Source organism: Salvelinus alpinus, chromosome 9 (assembly GCF_045679555.1).
Source record: "Salvelinus alpinus chromosome 9, SLU_Salpinus.1, whole genome shotgun sequence".
Taxonomy (NCBI): Eukaryota; Metazoa; Chordata; class Actinopteri; order Salmoniformes; family Salmonidae; genus Salvelinus; species Salvelinus alpinus.
Window position 1 is genome coordinate 46386524 of NC_092094.1, and position 18953 is coordinate 46405476.

Here is an 18953-nt window from a genome sequence, read left to right on the forward strand (position 1 = left end):
ACATCTTGTGGTTTATAATTCAGATTTGTTTATACAGTATTTTGATAGCCTTGATTTGGATCAGCCCAAGCTGATCTAGGCTTCTCCAGAATAGGGTTGCAAAATGCTGGTAACTTTCCCAAAATGTCTAGGTTTTCCAGAAATCCTGATTGGAAGATTCCCGAAATTAGAAGGGAAGCAAGTCAACTTTTTGCGACCATACTTCAGAACATCTTACATCCAAAAGCATTGAGGGACCAAATCTGAAAGGGGTAACAAAACTGAACACAAAACAGGACCACGAAATGTATATCATTTTTACCATGTTGCTGACATTTATTTAATTACTACAGTTTGGCAGTTGAATATATTTCCAATAAGCCTATACATTTGGAAAATATGTTACAATTCAATGACAGTTTACAGTTAGTATAAGTGCTTATCAGATGCTATACTCTAACAGTACCACAAAATAATGAAAAAGATAAATGGGGGTTTACAGTAGCCTCCGTAGTTTTGAACACCAAAACTAATTCAATCATTTATGCGGACTCAAACTTCTTCTTCCTGCCATCCATGCCAGCCTGTTCATCAATGTTCTTACGCCAGTCACCAACTTCCTCCTGCATGACACAAAGTTTATGATGTGACATTTTCAGTGTTTGAGGACATAATATGAGGACATATTTTTCATAATTTTTCATTTAAGCTCTGAAAACGTAGGACAAATGTTGCCAACTCCTATAGTGCTGTGATTCACTGCTCTGTAAGATTCCACACAAATACCCACCTCCTCTTTGACTTCCTTCTTCACTTCTTTCAAGTTCGCTCTAAAGTCCATGGAAGCCTTGTGCTTGGTGCCCAGCAGAGCTGCAAGCATAGCATCAGCAGACATACGCACTTTCTTCAGAGCTGGCTTCTTGATGCCCTGAACCTCAATCACTTTCAACTTCAAGTCCTCAATCTGGGAAGTGAGAAAGTCAAGAGAAATATTAGATTTCCAGAGGTATATGTTTTCAGGATGAGGACAATATGGAATGCAATGTACTGTACCTCTTTTTCTGTCTTCTTCACTTTTGATTCTGCGTCATATCTTTCCTCATCAACCTTGTCGATGGTCTGGGACAACTTTTTGAGCATTTCCTGTTGGCACACAAACACATTACAGATGATTTGTAAAAGGCACCAGAGCACCAGCGTGGCACCAGCATCTCAAGTCTGTGGAATTAACAACTTTCTGCAGGCAACAGCTATCTAGAGAGAGAGCTGATAAAGGCTTTGCCTTACACTGAGTGTACAAAATATTAGGAACCTTCCTAATATTGAGTTGCACCCCCTTTTTTGCATTCCGAACAGCCTCAATTCGTTGGGGCATGGACTCCATAACGTGTAGAAAGCGTTCCAGATGGATGATGGCCCATGTTGACTCCAATGCTTCCCACAGTTGTGTCAAGTGGGCGCCGGAGGGGATGGTTGCCGTATTACGGGCTCCTAACCAACTGTGTTTGTTTTTTCGCATTGTTTGTAACTCATTTTGTACATCATTTAGCTACTACCGTCTCTTATGACCGTAAAGAGCTTCTGGACAGAAGAACAGCGATTAGTCACCTCGAACTGGATGAAGATTTTGTCTTTAATGAGACTGACGCGAAGGATATACTGCTTTTTCAAAACAAGGCCCAAATCCCCCAAATCCCCGTCATCAAAAGGGTGAGGAGGACAGGGTGCCTTGTAAGAATTTGCAGACAAGTAGGTAAACCACCACTACACTCTGTATTATTGGCCAACGTGCAATCATTGGAAAACAAATGGGACAATCTACAATTAAGACTATCCTACCAACAGGACATTAAAAACTGTAATATCTTATGTTTCACCAAGACATGGCTGAACGATGACATGGATAATATAGAGCTGGCTGACTTCTCTGTGTTTCGGCAGGACAGAGCAGCTACGTCTGGTAAGACGAGGGGCGGAGTTGTGTGTCTATTTGTCAATAATTGCTGGTGCGCGATGTCTAATGTTAAAGAAGTCCCAAGGTATTGCTTGCCTAAGGTAGAATACCTCATGATAAACTGTAGACCATACTATCTACCAAGAGAGTTCTCAACTATATTATTTTTAGCTGTCTATTTACCTCCTCAAACCGATGCCGGCACTAAGACCGCACTCAACGAGCTGTATAAGGCCATAAGCAAACAATAAAATGCCCATCCAGAAGTGGCGCACCTAGTGCCGGGGACTTTAATGCTGGCAAACTTAAATCTGTTTTACCGTATTTCTAAAAGCATGTCACATGTGCAACCAGAGGAAAAACTCTAGGCCACTTTTACTCCACACACAGAGATGCATACAAAGCTTCCCCAATTTTGGAAAATTGACCATAATTATATCCTCGTGATTCCTGCTTACAAGCAAAAACCAGTGACTCGCTCAATACGGATGTGGTCAGATGATGCGGATGCTACAATACTTTTTTGCTAGCACAGACTGGAATATGTTCCAGGATTCATCCAATGGCATTGAGGAGTATACCACCTCAGTCACAAGATTCATCAATAAGTGCATCGACGACGTCATCCCCACAGTGACCGCACCTACATTTCCCAACCAGAAGCCATGGATTACAGAAAACATCCACACCGAGCTAACAGGCTAGAGCTGCCACTTTCAAGGAGTGTGACACTAATCCCGACACTTATAAGAAATCCCGCTATGCCCTCAGACGAACCATCAAACAGGCAAAGCATCAATACAGGACTAAGTTTGAATCATCCTACTACATCGGCTCTGATGCTCGTCGGATGTGGCAGGGCTTGAAAACTATTACGGACTACAAAGGGAAACCCAGCAGCGAACTGCCCAGTGACGCGAGCCTACCAGACGAGCTAAAAGCCCTTTAAGCTCGCTTCGAGGCAAGCAACACTGAGGCATGCATGATAGCACCAGCTGTTCCGGACGACTGTGTGATCACGCTCTCCATAGCCGATGTGAGCACGACCTTTAAACAGGTCAACATTCACAAACCCGCGGGGCCAGACGGATTACCAGGACATGTACTCAAAGCATGTGCGGACCAACTGGTAAGTGCCTTCACTGACATTTTCAACCTCTCCCTGGTCGCGTCTGTAATACCTACTTGTTTCAAACAGAACATCATATTAACACCACACTATCCCTGTAGAAAAAAAACGAGGAGGAAAGGAAGCGCTGCTAAGGTACACAATAGTAGATTTTGGTAGACAAAAGGTGCTCTTTGGTAAAAGGGGTAAATTGGTTATCAAAAACAAAGGAGGACCAAGGCACTCTTCATATAATTAATTTAAATTCCTTCATTTGTATGGCATGTTCAATAGAAACAAAGTTTAAAAAATCTGACACGTTTTGGCTGCATGGCCTTTGTCAGGGAGTACAAATAAATGATAATACAATGTCCTCTTTGAACAGCTTTTTCCAATCAGCCCTAATTAGAAGAGGGAATGGTTGCAAAATTGTTTGACAACACCTAGTAAGCAATAATATACACATTAAAAAGTGAAATACTGTAGATATGTTATCAACATTTTTTACTCCAAGCTTTAAGCATCAGCATGCCTAGAAAGGTAGTTCTAACCTTAAATATGACTGGGCAAAGTGCCAAGAAAATAGTCCCTGTGCCAAAGAAAGCTAAGGTAACCTGCCTTAATGATTACCGCACCGTAGCACTCATGTCGGTAGCCATGAAGTGTTTGAGAGGCTGTTCATGGCTCACATCAACAGCATCATTCCAGAAACCCTAGACCCACTTCAATTCGCATACAGCCCCAACAGATCCACAGATGACACAATCTCAATCACACTCTACGCTGCCCTTTCCCACCTGGACAAAAGAAACACATATGTGAGAATGCTGGTAATTGACTACAGCACCGTGTTCAACACCATAGTGCCCACAAAGCTCATCACTAAGCTAAGGACCATGGGACTAAACAACTCCGTCTGCAACTGGATTCTGTACTTCCTGCCCCCAGGTGGTAAGGGTAGGCAACAACACATCTGCCAAGCTGATCCTCAACACTGGGGCCCCTCAGGGGTGTGTGCTTAGTCTCCTCCTGTACTCCCTGATCACCCACAACTGCATGGCCAAGTACAACTCCAACACCATCATTAAGTTTGGTGACAACACCACAGTGGTAAGCGAGGAGGTCAGAGATCTGGCAGTGTGGTGCCAGGACAACAACCTCTGTCTCAATGTGAGCAAGACAAAGGAGCTGATCGTGGACTATAGGAAAAGGACGGCCAAACAGGCCCCCATTAACATCGACAGGACTGAAGTGGAGCAGGTCGAGAGTTTCAAGTTCCTTGGTGTCCACATCACCAGCAAACTATCATGGGCCAAAGACACCAAGACAGTTGTGAAGAGGAAACGACAATACCTTTTCCCCCTCAGGAGACTGAAAAGATTTGGCCTCAAAAAGTTCTACAGCTGCACCATCGAGAGCATCCTGGCCAGTTGCATCACCACCTGGTATGGTAACTGCTCGGCATCTAACCGTAAGGCTCTACAGAGGGTAGTGCTTACATCCCAGTACATCACTGGGGCCAAGCTTCCTGCCATCCAGGACCTATATACTAGGCAGTGTTAGAGGAAGGCTTAAAAAATTGTCAATGACTCCAGTCACCTAAGTCATAGACTGTTCTCTCTTCTATCGCACGACAAGCGGTAATGGAGCGCCAAGTCTTGAACCAAAAGGCTCCATAAAACAGCTTCTACCCCCAAGACATAAGACTGCTGAACAACTACTCAAATGGCTACCCGGACTATTTACACTGCCCCCCCCCCCCCCAATTGCTGCTACACGCTGTTTATTATCTATGCGTAGTCACTTTACAAATTTCCTCGACTAACCTCTAACCCCGCACATTGACTCGGTACCGATACCCCCTGTATATAGCCTCGTTATTGTTATGTACATTTCTTGTGTTACTTGTTTCAAAAAAGTTTATTTAGTAAATATTTTATTAACTCTATTTCTTGAACCGCATTGTTGGTTAAGGGCTTGTAAGCATTTCACGGTAAGGTTGTTGTATTCGGCGCATGTAACAAATAACATTTGATTTGATTTGTTTTGATGTCCTTTGTGTGGAGGACCCTTCTTGATACACACGGGAAACTTTTGACCATGAAAAACCCAGCAGTGTTGCAGTTCTTAAAACACTCAAACCAGTGCGCCTGGCACTAACTACCATACCCCATTCAAAGGCACTTAAATATTTTGTCTTGCCCATTCACCCTCTAAAAAGGCACATATACACAACCCATGTCTCAATTGTCTCAAGGCTTAAAGATCCTTCTTTAACCTGTCTCCTCCCCTTCATCTACACTGATTGAAGTGGATTTAACAATTGAAATCAATAAGGGATCATCGCTTTCATCTGGACTCACCTGTTCAGTCTTGGAAAGAGCAGGTGTTCCCTATGTTTTTTACACACAGTGTACATAGTGATATATTGAATAGATTAGAGTAGCTTTGTGGAACTTGTAAAGGAATGAATGACTAGTATCGTACCATCAGCGCCGCTTGATCTCCAGACAAATCCAGGGCGGGGATATTAGCCATGAAATTGGCTTTCTCCTGCTTCATCTCCTTTTTCTCCTCTTCAATCAAATTGGCTGCAATCTGGAGCATCAAGCTCTGGATGACAAAGACATATAGTGAGGCCAAACCCAGTCTAGTACTTGGTTTGGTGTACATTTATGACACACTAGCTTGTTTCGGATGCTTAAAGATTATTGAGGACAAAGAGATACATATGTATATTTTCATACCTAGAGCCAAATACATAAGAATACTTACAATGCCTTCAGAAAGTATTTATACCCCTTGACTTATTCCAAAAATGTTTGTGTTACAGCCTGAATTCAACATTTTCCTGATATATCTATACATAATACCCCACAATGACAAATTAAAAACATGTTTTTAGAAATGTTTTCAAATGGATTGAAAATGAAATACAGAAATATCTCATTTACATGAGTATTCACACCCCTGAGTCAGTACTTTGCAGAAGCATATTTGGCCGCTATTACAGCTGTCAGTCTTTCTGGGTACATCTCTAAGAGCTTTCCACATCTGGATTGTGCAACATTTACATATTATTATTTTCAAAATTCTTCAAGCTCTGTCACATTGGCTGTTGATCACTGCTAGACAACCATTTTCAGGTCTTGCCATAGATATTCAAGTAGATTTAAGTCAAAACTGTAACTCGGCCACAGGAACATTCACTGTCTTCTTGGTAACCAACACCAGTTTAGATTTGGCCTTGTGTTTTAGGTTATTGTTCTGCTGAAAGCGGAATTCATCTCCCAGTGTTTGGTGGAAAGCAGACTGAACCAGGTTCTCCTCTAGAAATTTGCCTGTGCTTAGCTCCATTCCGTTTATTTTGTTATCATGAAAAACACCCCAGTATTAACGATGAAAACCTCTCTGATCATTGTGGTTGAATCTGTGTTTGAAATTCACTTGTCGACTGAGGGACCTTACAGATAATTGTATGTCTGGGGTACAGCGATGAGGTAGTCATTAAAAAATAACGTTAAACACTATTATTGCACACAAAGTCCATGTAACTTATTAGGCGACTTGTTAAGCAAATCTTTACTCATGAACTTATTTAAGCTTTTCATACCAAAGGGGTTGAATACTTAATGACTCAAGACATTTCAGCTTTTCATGTTTAATTAATTTGTAAAAATGTAAAAAAACATAATTCCACATTGACATAATGGGGTATTGCATGTAGGCCAGTGACAAAAACTATTAATTTAATCAATTTTAAATTCAGACTGTAACACAACATAGTGTGGAAAAAGTCAAGTGGTGTGAATAGTTTGAAGGCACTGTAGAAAGTTGTCACAATGAAATGTGTTGGTTTACCTTCAGATGATGCTTACGGCTCGAGGTCATTCTTTTCCTGTGAAGAAAGGGGAGTTTGACATATAGTATTGTTATATACATGACTAGTTAATATGCTGAGGGGACATAACTGGTCAATACGCTGACCAAGGGTTGTAGCAATGATATTCTATGGCATGCTGCATAGAATAGAAAGGTCCTAAATATCTCATTTACTTTTACTTTTCTCACATTGTTATTGAAAAAAGAAAGAGGCAAACCCAATAGTTTCTAATGAGTTTAGGAGCAATGTGGTATCATTAGTGGAATTACGTATTCTACTCAATTGCTATGCAATTAAAACATTTAGCCTTAAGTAAATATTACGTTTCACATATTAGACATGTCGATATTTGCCCATATTAGGGTATGGTTTAGACATACTAGCAATTGGTCAATTTGAGGGTTAGGGTTTGCTGTTTGTTTTCTGTCTGCCTGTCTTCCTGTCTGCCTGTTTGTTTTCTGTCTGCCTGTCTACCCGTCTGCCTGTTTGTTTTCTGTCTGCCTGTCTACCTGTCTGCCTGTTTGTTTTCTGTCTGCCTGTTTGTTTTCTGTCTGCCTGTCTACCTGTCTGCCTGTTTGTTTTGGTATAAAAACGCCATTACTTTCTAACACCAAACTGTAGCAAACAACAAGGTAATGATACTTACTCAGACATGATGGCGGAATGTGTGCTTCAGACCCTGTAACAAAAAGACACAACAGGCAAGATAAATATTTTTAGCAATAGCGTGCACTGCAGGGTGCTATCTGCCTAAAGTTAGCAAAGGCTATTTTATCCAGCTCAAGATTGATTAATGAACACTGGCTGCTAATGGAACAATCTGGACTCTTCAAGGAAGGGAGGGGAAACCTGATCCTTTTTACCGATAAGACCTTTCGGAGCAATTATGATCAGGCTACATTTGGACAGCTGGAGACTGGAGTCACCCATGACATTCATGGGCTGTTATTTTATTGATGTCATTAATAGACAAAACCTCAGCAGGCGTCATGGTCCTGCTCTACCCTGAGAACATCTTGGGTATCACTTATATCAATGCAACTGCGTCCTCAGCGAACCCTACCAGTATCTCTTTGAAAAGTCCTTTCAATCAAATACAGTGTGGTCATCAGAATGACTCAAAAGACACTGTTATTTAACCACACTGCAGCAATGAATATCAATGTTAAGAATAGGATATACTTTTGTTTGTCTTAATTTATTAAGAACTTCGCTGTTTTCTGTAGTTTTTAATCAATGACACATTCAGTTCAAATTGGTTCACATTCAGTCATATCAATTGATGAAATAAATGGTACTATTATACTTCAGCAAACAGAGAAATAGTGAATAAAAACTCTTGCAAACACATCCTTTTCCAATCTGTCAACTAGGATCATACACGGCGAGCAAAAGTTGCTTTAAGCTGTTACTTTCTAACGCAAGATAGACATGTCATAACTGTAGAGCTTCCATACTTCAAAAAAATTATACTTTAATATAATAATAATATATTCCATTTAGCAGGTGCTTTTATCCAAAACAACTTACAGTCATGCATGCATACACTTTTGGTATAGGTGGCCCCAGCGGCAATCAACCCGACGACCCTTGGCGTTGTGACCTACCAAATGTTTTTAGCCCACACCCAGTTCTTAGCTGTAACCCAAGAGGATCTGGCCACGAACCAATGGCCCCAAAGCCCCATTCAGAAAACACTGTCTGCTGTAACCTAGTTACCTCGCACACTAGTTATAATATAAGTATCACAAATCCCATATAGTTACCCATAAAAGTTATTCACATTGAATATTGGAGCAACATAAATCACTCAAAGAGAGAAGTGTTGTTTACCACCAAAAGCAAACAGAAACTCAACTCTTTGGTATGTGGATAGCTAAGTCAACGTCTTCAACCACCTTCCATGCTAGAGTAAAGCCTGTGAGCAGGAGCCTTCCCCCCATGGGCCACATCATTCTGTCTAGACAGGCTAATTTGTCTCTCATAGTATCCACTGGCTGTCAGGAGGAAAGCATTATATATTTACCTCAATGTATTCACCTGTACTGACAGGTAAAACGTAGTGATCTTGTGACAGACGTCACTTAGTGTGATCATTTCCAGATGCTATCTGTAAATTCAGCCATGAAACCACCTTCTCATCACAGTCTACATGTGCACCCACTGTGTAAGTCTTAATTAATTAGGTAAAACTACGACCCACCGTGTGACTTTGTATTTCGTTATTTATCAATAAGACACGTTCAGACTTTATTTTCCGTGTAATAAAGATCAGAGGAGGAAAATAGATGTTCTCACCTATGAGAAGAGGAGGACAGGACACACTCTGGTGAAGAAGGGGAGACACTGGCAAGTCACAGGCCAAGAACAAATTAAACAGGGTTTATATGTAGACTAGTGATGAATCAGCAGAAATCCAGAACCTTCTTATGGTGGTGGACACAACTTAGGCCAATGGAACTGCGAGCTCCTGAAATACCACCAACCCTTTCCTCCAACTCATATCATAAATTTCCCTTCATGCAAAATGTCTCCCAAAACCTGAGCTGCCACTTGGCTTCCATTCCTACAGTGTTGGAAGGGATAGACAAAGCCATCCCAGTTAAGCAAGGGACAACATGGATAGATAAACCCGGTTAAGCAAGGGACAACATTGATATATTCTTGGAACTATTTTGGTTGAATGATGATAAAAATCAGAAATCAATTGTTGAAGGGGCAATCTGCAGTTCAAACGATAACAAAGTGAACACCCTGCCACTGTTTTGCAGGGCTAGAGTTCCTCATTGCAGTGCACTAACTTAATATTCATTACAATGCCTGCAAATTAAATATCTACAAATAATGACAAATTCCTGAGAAAAAAGTGGGCAAGCAAACAGCCCTCTGTTGCTCAAAGGTGAGATGGGATCGGAGGTGGGGAGAAAGAGCGAGAGATGGAGAGAGAGAGAGAGAGAGAGAGAGAGAGAGAGAGAGGAGAAGGGAGGGAGAAGAGAAGAGGCAAAGAGAACAGGTGCTCAATGACATCTTGTGGATTTTGGTTTATTTATTTATATTATTATAAATTGTTTATTAATTAAATGATTAAATGTTTAATTAAATATAAATAATATGTTTTAATATTAATTAACATCTAAAATGTTTAACTACTATATCATGCCAATCTTGATTGAGTTAATTAAAGAACCTAGATGCAGCTGTCTGGTATCACATTCGCTTGACACATGAGATCAACTGATCTGCTGTTTTTTTATTGTGGGTTTTCGGTTGCAAGCAAGTTTGTTTTAACACGTAGGTGCATGTAATCTGCTGTTAATAGCATTTTAATTGATAGATAATTACTTTATTACTAAAGTAAATTTGATGACATCATAATGATGACAAAGTTGTTTCCTACTAATGATTTGCCTGCTTTTTAACAATGGCATCGTATTTCCAGGCCACTATGCTGTAAAACAATCATTGGCCCCTATTATGAATGACTGTGCACCACTCCTTTTCTGGAGTCACTATGGCTGAGAGTGTCTTGAAAACATTCTTAACAATGGCGTGACACAACCGAGTGACGTCGGTGCAACCCTATCAATCCTGAGACGCCAGCAAAAATTGCCATTTCATTTAGTTGCCTTTTATATGCATGTCTAGCCCTTATGTTTAGCCTCACAATGAAGGGTTTTACCATTTTCTTTTCAGGAAAACCAGGGCTACAATTAGAACACAAAACAATTTGACATAGACAGTTGACAAATGTCAATAAAAAAAATAAGGTCAGCCAAAGAAGAAAACGGATCAAATGATTTTATATGAATGCTTAAGTACATAAATGGTTTGCTCAGTGGGAAATTAATATTCAACTAGTCAGTGACACTTGTTTGGAGTTTGTGATAGCAACTATTCCAGCTTATTACAGTATTATAGACACTATGTCTTGGGATTTCCTACACTCTTCTATGTAGAAGAACCCTTTACCTGACTCTTGTGTAGCTTGTTAGCATCACAGAGCAAAACTTATGTTTTCATCAGTTGTCCCACCAATTTATTTCAATTGACTGATTTCTTTATACGAACTGTAACTCAGTCAAATCTTAGATATTGTAAAGACCGGCAGTATTTGTTTCCAGGGTGAGGACAATATGGAATACAATCTACTGTACCTCTATGTCTGCCTTATTCACTTTTGCCTCTGTGTCATATCTGTCTTAAGGTTCACAGCTACAATACAGATGTGTTGGTCATTACTGAGACGTGGTTAAGAAAGAGTGTTTTGAGCACTGATATTAACCTTTTTGGTAATAACCTTTTTCGACAGATCTTCCAAAGGTGGTGAAGTGGCAATCTTTACCAAGGAACACATTGAGTGCTCTGTCACCAAGTCTGTCACCCAAACAATTTGCTGGTTTTAAGTATTAAGAATTAAGCATTCAAATAGCTCTTTGTTGACTGTTGCTGGATGTTATCGTCCACCATCAGCACCGGGCTATACCCTAAATGCCCTAAGCTCTCTCTTGGCCTCTTACACTAAGTCTGAGTTTGTCCTGCTAGGTGACCTAAAATGGTACATGGTTAAACCAACTGAACAAGTCCTAAAGCAATGGGACTCCCTAAATCTTTCTCAGAGTATTACCAATTCCGCAAGGTATGACACCAAACACCCAGAAAAGGCTACTCTTCTTGATGATATCCTCACAAATAATCCTGATATTAGTTTGGTGTTTTCTGCAATGACCGTAGTGACCACTGTTTTACAGCCTATGTTCGTAATGGTTTCTTGGTTAAAAAACCTGTCCTGATTTGTCATTGCTAAAAAACTTTAATGAGCAAGCCTTCCTTCATGACCTGGCCTTTGTAAATTGGTATAGAATCAGCTTGATCCCCTCTGTCGAAGACGCTTGGACCTTCTTTTTTGATATTTGTTAAACCTCTTAGGGCTAGGGGGAAGTGTTTGGAAGTTCGGATGAATGACGTGCCCAAAGTAAACTGCCTGTTACTCAGGCCCAGAAGCTAGGACACGCCCCATAAAGAAAATTTGAATAAAAAAAAGGTTCAGCCCCTGGTTCGACTGTGATCTGGCAGAGTTCCTCCATCTCAAGAACACCATTTGACGAAAGGCTCGGGAAACACAAATAGTCAGGCTGACTGGCTGTCGTTCAGGCAAATGATTGCACTCAGACTATTTGGAAGGCCAAAGTTAGTTACTTCAAGGAGCAGTTCTCTCCCTGTGGGTCTAATCCCGAGAAGTTCTGGAAAACGGTGAAAGACCTGAAAAAAACACCCTCCTCCTCACAGCTGCCCATGTCCCTTAATGTTGATGATGTGGTTGTTACTGACAAGGACTGCATGCCTGACCTCTTTAATCACCACTTCATTAAGTCAGGATTCCTATTTGACTCAGCCATGCCTCCTTGCCCGTCCAACATTTCCTCATCTCTCAGCCCTTCTAATGCGACTAGCCCCAAAGCTCCTCCCTCTTTTTACCCTGCCCTGGTACACAGTTTCTCGCTGCAGTCGGTCACTGAGTCCGAGGTGCTAAAGGCTCTCCTTAATCTTGACCCCAAGAAAACATCTGGGTGTTAGGAAGCTCTCCTTTCCATTTATATGCAGATGATAAAGTCTTATACTCAGCTGGCCCCTCCCCGGATTTTGTGTTAAACGTTCTACAACAAAGCTTTCTTAGTGTCCAACAAGATTTCTCTGTCCTTAACATTGTTTTGAACACCTACAAAACAAAGGTCATGTGGTTCAGAAAAGAAGAATTCCCCTCTACCTACCGTTGTGATTACTCACTCTGAGGGTTTAGATCTTGAGGTTGTCACCTCATACAAGTACTTGGGAGTGTGGCTAGACAGTACACTGTCCTGCTCTCAACAAATATCCAATCTGCCGGCTAAGGTTCAATCTAGACTTGGTTTCCTCTATCGTAATCACTCCTCTTTCAACCCAGCTGCCAAATGAACCCTGATTCAGATGACCATCCTACCAATGCTAGATTACCTAGATGCAATTTATAGATCGGCAGGTAAGGGTGTTTTCGAGCAGATAGATGTTCTTTACCATTCCCCATCAGATTATCCACCAATGCTCCTTATAGGACACATCACAGCACTCTAAAGTATACTCCTCTGTAAACTGGTCATCTCTGTATAACCAACGCAAGACCCACTGGTTGATGCTTATTTATAAAACCCTCTTAGGTCTCACTCCCCCCTATCTGATATACCTAATGCAGCCCTCATCCTGCACATACAACACCCGTTCTGCCAGTCACATTCTGTTAAAGGTCCCCAAAGCACACACATCCCTGCGTCACTCCTTTTTTCAGTAACACTGCAGCTAGCGACTGGAGTGAGCTGCAAAAAAAACTAAAACTGGACAGTCTTACTGACACTTGTGGCTGCTTCGCGTTATGTATTGTTGTCTCTACCTTTTTGCCCTTTGTGCTATTGTCTGCCCAATAATGTTTGTACCAGTTTGTGCTGCTACCATGTTGCACTGCTGTCATGTTGTGTTGCTACCGTGTTGTTGTCATGTTGTGTTGTTACCATGCTGTGTTGTCATGCGTTGCTGCCATGCTGTGTTGCTGTATTAGGTCTCCTTTTATGTAGTGTTGTGGTGTCTCTCTTGTCATGTATGTTTTGTACTACATTTTTCTTTTTAATCCGAGCCCCTGTCCTTGCAGGAGGCCTTTTGCCTCATGGTAGGCCGTCATTGTAAATAAAAATGTGTTCTTAACTGACTTGCCTGGTTAAATAAATGTTAAATATATATATTGTCCTCATCAAACTCGTTGATGGTCTGGGCCAAATTTGTAAGCAATGTGGCATCAGTGTCTACACAGTGTGTCTCTCAATGGTCGGGTTCAGCTTTTGCACAGATTCTAAGGAGGAAGTTTAAGATAGATACATTTCATTCAATTCATTTCATTTCTATGCAAATCAAATCCATCCAAAAGAAGCTTTAACACATACTGCAAAATCAATATGTAGCACTGAAGATAATTAAGTAAGGATTTTGTGGTACCCATTGTATGGCTGTATGGATGATTTCATATGTCAGGTATTCAAAGCAGATCAAATGAGAAAAAACTGGTCAGAGTGGTAAGATACCTGCAGCTCAGGAAGACCCCCAAGCATATCAGAGCAGAGCAGTTATCTTCCATATACGCTGCCTGTTCCTATACTGCTTCTTCCTCCGGCAGGTTATGGGCAATCGAAAGCATCAAGCTCTAGAGAACAGGGGGAGAACGGGTGTTAGAGCAGCTAACACAGACCAAGACTAGGCAAAAACATGTGGGACTCACCAATGGAAACAAGGTGGCTTGGTGCAGAGTTTGTATTTCTCTTGATACCATCTTGTGCTACCATTTGTAAACATAGTTACTCTGTGGTTATTTGATTAAATAAGGAAAGATATTTGTATTTTATATTGCTGCTGTGCTCGCCTTTTGACATTCATATTTGTTTTAAATAATTGAATTACCTGTATAGATAAAAGTTATATAATAAGAGAGCAAGAACAAAACAGCTTTCCATATTGTAGGGGAAAATTGGATTAGATCAGTATATTTACCATCAGATGACAACTGCGACTCGATGTCATCTTTTTCCTGTGAGATGAAGATGTAGACAAATTGTGACATGATAGAGATCTGACAATCAAATCAAATGTTATTTGTCACATGCACCGAACACAACAGTTGTAGACCTCACAGTGAAATGCTTACTTACAAGCCCTTAACCAACAAAGCAGTTTTAAGAAAATAGCTAAAAAAAAGTAAGAGATAAGAAAAACTTATAATTAAGGAGCAGCTGTAAATAACAATAGCAGGGTCATATACTGTACAGGGGGCACCGGTGTCGAGGTATGCTTGCATGCTGCAAGGAGGCATGAGGACTGCAGATGTGGCCAGGGGAAAAAATTGCAATGTCCGTACTGTGAGACGCCTAAGACAGCGCTACAGGGAGACAGGACGGACAGCTGATCGTCCTCGCAGTGGCAGACCACGTGTAACAACACCTGTACAGGATCGGTACATCCGAACATCACACCTGCAGGACAGGTACAGGATGGCAACAACAACTGCCCGAGTTATACCAGGATCGCACAATCCCTCCATCAGTGCTCAGACTGTCCGCAATAGGCTGAGAGAGGCTGGACTGAGGGCTTTAGGCCTGTTGTAAGGCATGTCCTCACCAGACATCACCAGCAACAACGTCGCCTATGGGCACAAACCCACCGTCGCTGAACCTGACTGGACTGGCAAAAAGTGCTCTTCACTGACGAGTCGCGGTTTTGTCTCACCAGGGGAGATGGTCGGATTCGCATTTATCGTCGAAGGAATGAGCGTTACACCGAGGCCTGTACTCTGGAGCGGGATCGATTTGGAGGTGAAGGGTCCATCATGGTCTGGGGCGGTATGTCACAGCATCATCGGACTGAGCTTGTTGTCATTGCAGGCAATCTCAACGCTGTGCGTTACAGGAAAGACATCCTTCTCCCTCATGTGGTACTCTTCCTGCAGGCTCATCCTGACATGACCCTCCAGCATGACAATGCCACCAGCCATACTGCTCATTCTGTACGTGATTTCCTGCAAGAGGGGGATGTCAGTGTTCTGCCATGGCCAGCGAAGAGCCCGGATCTCAATCCCATTGAGCACGTCTGGGACCTGTTGGACCGGAGGGTGAGGGCTAGGGCCATTCCCCCCAGAAATGTCTGGGAACTTGCAGGTGCCTTGGTGGAAGAGTGGGGTAACATCTCACAGCAAGAACTGGCAAATCTGGTGCAGTCCATGAGGAGGAGATGCACTGCAGTACTTAATAATGCAGCTGGTGGCCACACCAGATACTGACTGTTACTTTTGATTTTGACCCCCCTTTGTTCAGGGACACATTATTAATCTGCTGTTAGTCACATGTCTATGGAACTTGTTCAGTTTATGTCTCAATTGTTGAATCTTGTTATGTTCATACAAATATTTACACATGTTAAGTTTGCTGACAATAAACGCAGATGACAGTGAGAGGACGTTCCTTTTTTTGCTGAGTTTATAAATATACATACATTATCGGTCAGAAGTTTTAGAACACCTATGTTTACTATTTTCTACATTGTAGAGTAAAAGTGAAGACATCAAACTTTGAAATATCACATATTGAATCACGTAGTAACCAAAAATGTGTTATACAAATCAAAATATATTTTATATTTCCGATTCTTCAAATAGCCACCCTTTGGCTTGATGACAGCTTTGCACAATCTTGACATTCTCTCAAACAGCTTCATGAGGTAGTCACCTGGAATGCATTTCAATGAACAGGTGTGCCTGTTTGTGAAATTTGTGACATTTCTTTCCTTCTTATTGCGTTTGAGCCAATCAGTTGTGTTGTGACAAGGTAGGGGTTGTATACAGAAGATAGCCCTATTTGGTAAAAGACCAAGTCCATATATGGCAAGAACAATTCAAATAAGCAAAGAGAAATGACCTTCCACCATTACTTTAAGAAATAAAAGTCAGTCAATACAGAAGATTTCAAGAACTTTCTTATAGTGCAGTCGCAAAAACCATCAAGTGCTATGATGAAACTGGCTCTCATGAGGACCGACAGAGGAAGGTTATCTCTGCTGCAGAGGAGATGTTCATTAGAGTTACCAGACTCAGAAATTGCAGCCCAAATAAATGCTTAACAGAGTTCAAGTAACAGACACATCTCATCATCAACTGTTCAGAGGAGACTGTGTGAATCAGGCCTTCATGGTCAAATTGCTGCAAAGAAACCACTACTAAAGAAGAAGTCTTTGTGAGATGTGGTGTGGGTGAATGGATGATCTCCACATGTGTATTTACCACCATGAAGCATGGAGGAGGTGGTGTTATGGTGCTTTGCTGGTGACACTGTCTGTGATTTATTTAGAATTCAAGGCACATTTAACCAGCATGGCAACCACAGCATTCTGAAGCGATACGCCACCCCATCTGGTTTTGGCTTAGTGGGACTATCATTTGTTTTTTAACAGGACAATGACCCAACACACCTCCAAGGAGAGTCATGGAGTGCTGTATTTTTATATATATTTTTAACCTTTATTTAACTAGGCAAGTCAGTTAAGAACAAATTCTTATTTTCAATGATGGACTAGAAACAGTGGATTAACTGCCTTGTTCAGGGGCAGAACGACAGATGTTTACCTTGTCAGCTCGGGGATTCGATCTTGCAACCTTTCGGTTACTAGTGCAACACTCTAACCACTAGCCTACCTGCTGCCCCATATAAGATGACCTAGCCTCCACAATCCCCCGACCTCAACCAAGTTTGGATGGTTTGGGATGAGTTTGACTGCAGAGTGAAGGAAAAGCAGCCAACAAGTGCTCAGCATATGTGGGAACTCCTTCAAGACTGTTGGAAAAGCATTCGAGGTGAAGCTGGTTAAGAGAATGCCAAGATTGTGCAAAGCTGTCATTAACGCAAAGGGTGACTATTTGAAGAATCTCAAATATAAAATATATTTTGATTTGTTTAGCACTTTTTGAGTAGGTGTGTAGGTGTTCTAAAACTTTTTACTTATAGTGTATATATTTTTATTTGCTTTTCTTTCAACTTCCCTAAATTGTTGTTGTTTCCTCCTGACTGTTTCGAAAATACAATTTACATACAGTTTGGAGAAATGACAACACTCTAAAGAAGTCGAAAATATGCGAATAGTTCAAAAAAGTTAAATATCAGTAATTTTTTTAAAGAATGCTACAATCTTACTCAAACAAAATGCAACTTGTTGTATTAACTCATGATACAAGGTTTCATATTCTGATCATTGTTTATATTTCATTCCTATGCATTCCCGACATCTAGAGACAATCTATTCAGGAAAATACATTTTTGCATGAGATTACACAGACATAGCGGAAGTAAAACATCCAGGTAACAAGGTTCCCTTGAGCATCCTCATGCATGCAATCTGCCTACGAAGTAAACTATTCTTAGTGACCAAGACGGCTCAAACTATTGAGCTAGCTATACTTCCTGAATAGCTAGATTCACATTTGGTGACGCAAAACAATCCAGCAATGAAATAAAAGCAATTAAGCATTTAAATTCCTTAATATCTGTCAATCATGTGCACATAATGAATTAACATATTTTACATACAAAACTAACTAAGGTGTGGATACAGATCTATATTTACTTCCACAATTATACTGTATGCCATTTAACAGACGCTTTTAACCAAAAGCAACTTAGCTGTCATGCATGCATAGATTTTTTGCGTGGCTGGCCCTGGGAATTTAACCCACAAGCCTATCATTGCAAGCGCTGTGCTCTACCAACTGAGCCATAAAGCACCACACTTCAACTGAGATCCTAATACCTCACAATATGCAGAAACCAACAGTTAATACACAACTGCAATACTAGACAAAGTTCAAAACAGTCAAGAGACAGGAGCACATTATGGATGCTGGAACACTATCAGATCCCACTATAATCCTCACCTATGAGAGAAACAATGATGAGAAATGAAGAGCAGCTGTGAAAGGATGGCAAGCCACTGGCAGATGAACTAGGCAGTACACAGTATTAAATGCTAATAGTGGATGCCAGTTGTTTATCCGCCCCTCTACATGGTAATTTTTCCTACGGTCTTTATGGTAATAGAAAATTATGCTGCCGGCCCCCTGTCAGCCTGATATACTGCCCTGTCATGCCCTGTAATATCATCATATCCTGCCATCCGCAAGCGAACATTGGCTCTTGCATTATTCTACATCATGAGAGGTAACACATGTCATGAGGGTCAGTCTGAGCCCCAAGCTTAAAATAGGCTCCACACTGACCAACCAGATAACTACAGTATCAATAATATTTTCACGTCTTGCTCTGTAACGTAAACAATAAAAAACAACATGCAACTGCTTGTCACAATTTCATCCCTCTCTCTCTCTATTTATATATCCCTCTATAGCTTTCTTGTTGTGATTGAGTTTTAATCAATTAATGCTAAATAATGTGGTCATAGTTGGCCTACACTACAGG

General features: G+C 41.0%; 1 protein-coding gene across 1 annotated transcript; it reads right to left on the minus strand.

The window, feature by feature from the left end:
• Positions 1–291: 291 nt before the first annotated feature.
• Positions 292–9386, minus strand: LOC139530220 (troponin I, fast skeletal muscle-like). The gene is made up of 7 exons (XM_071326428.1): positions 9223–9386; positions 7571–7603; positions 6903–6939; positions 5529–5654; positions 1033–1122; positions 770–943; positions 292–602 (listed from the first exon to the last, which is right to left on the minus strand). Exons 2-7 carry the CDS (start codon positions 7576–7578, stop codon positions 522–524), a joined length of 516 nt encoding a protein of 171 aa, XP_071182529.1. The 5' UTR covers positions 7579–7603; positions 9223–9386; the 3' UTR covers positions 292–521.
• Positions 9387–18953: the final 9567 nt, after the last annotated feature.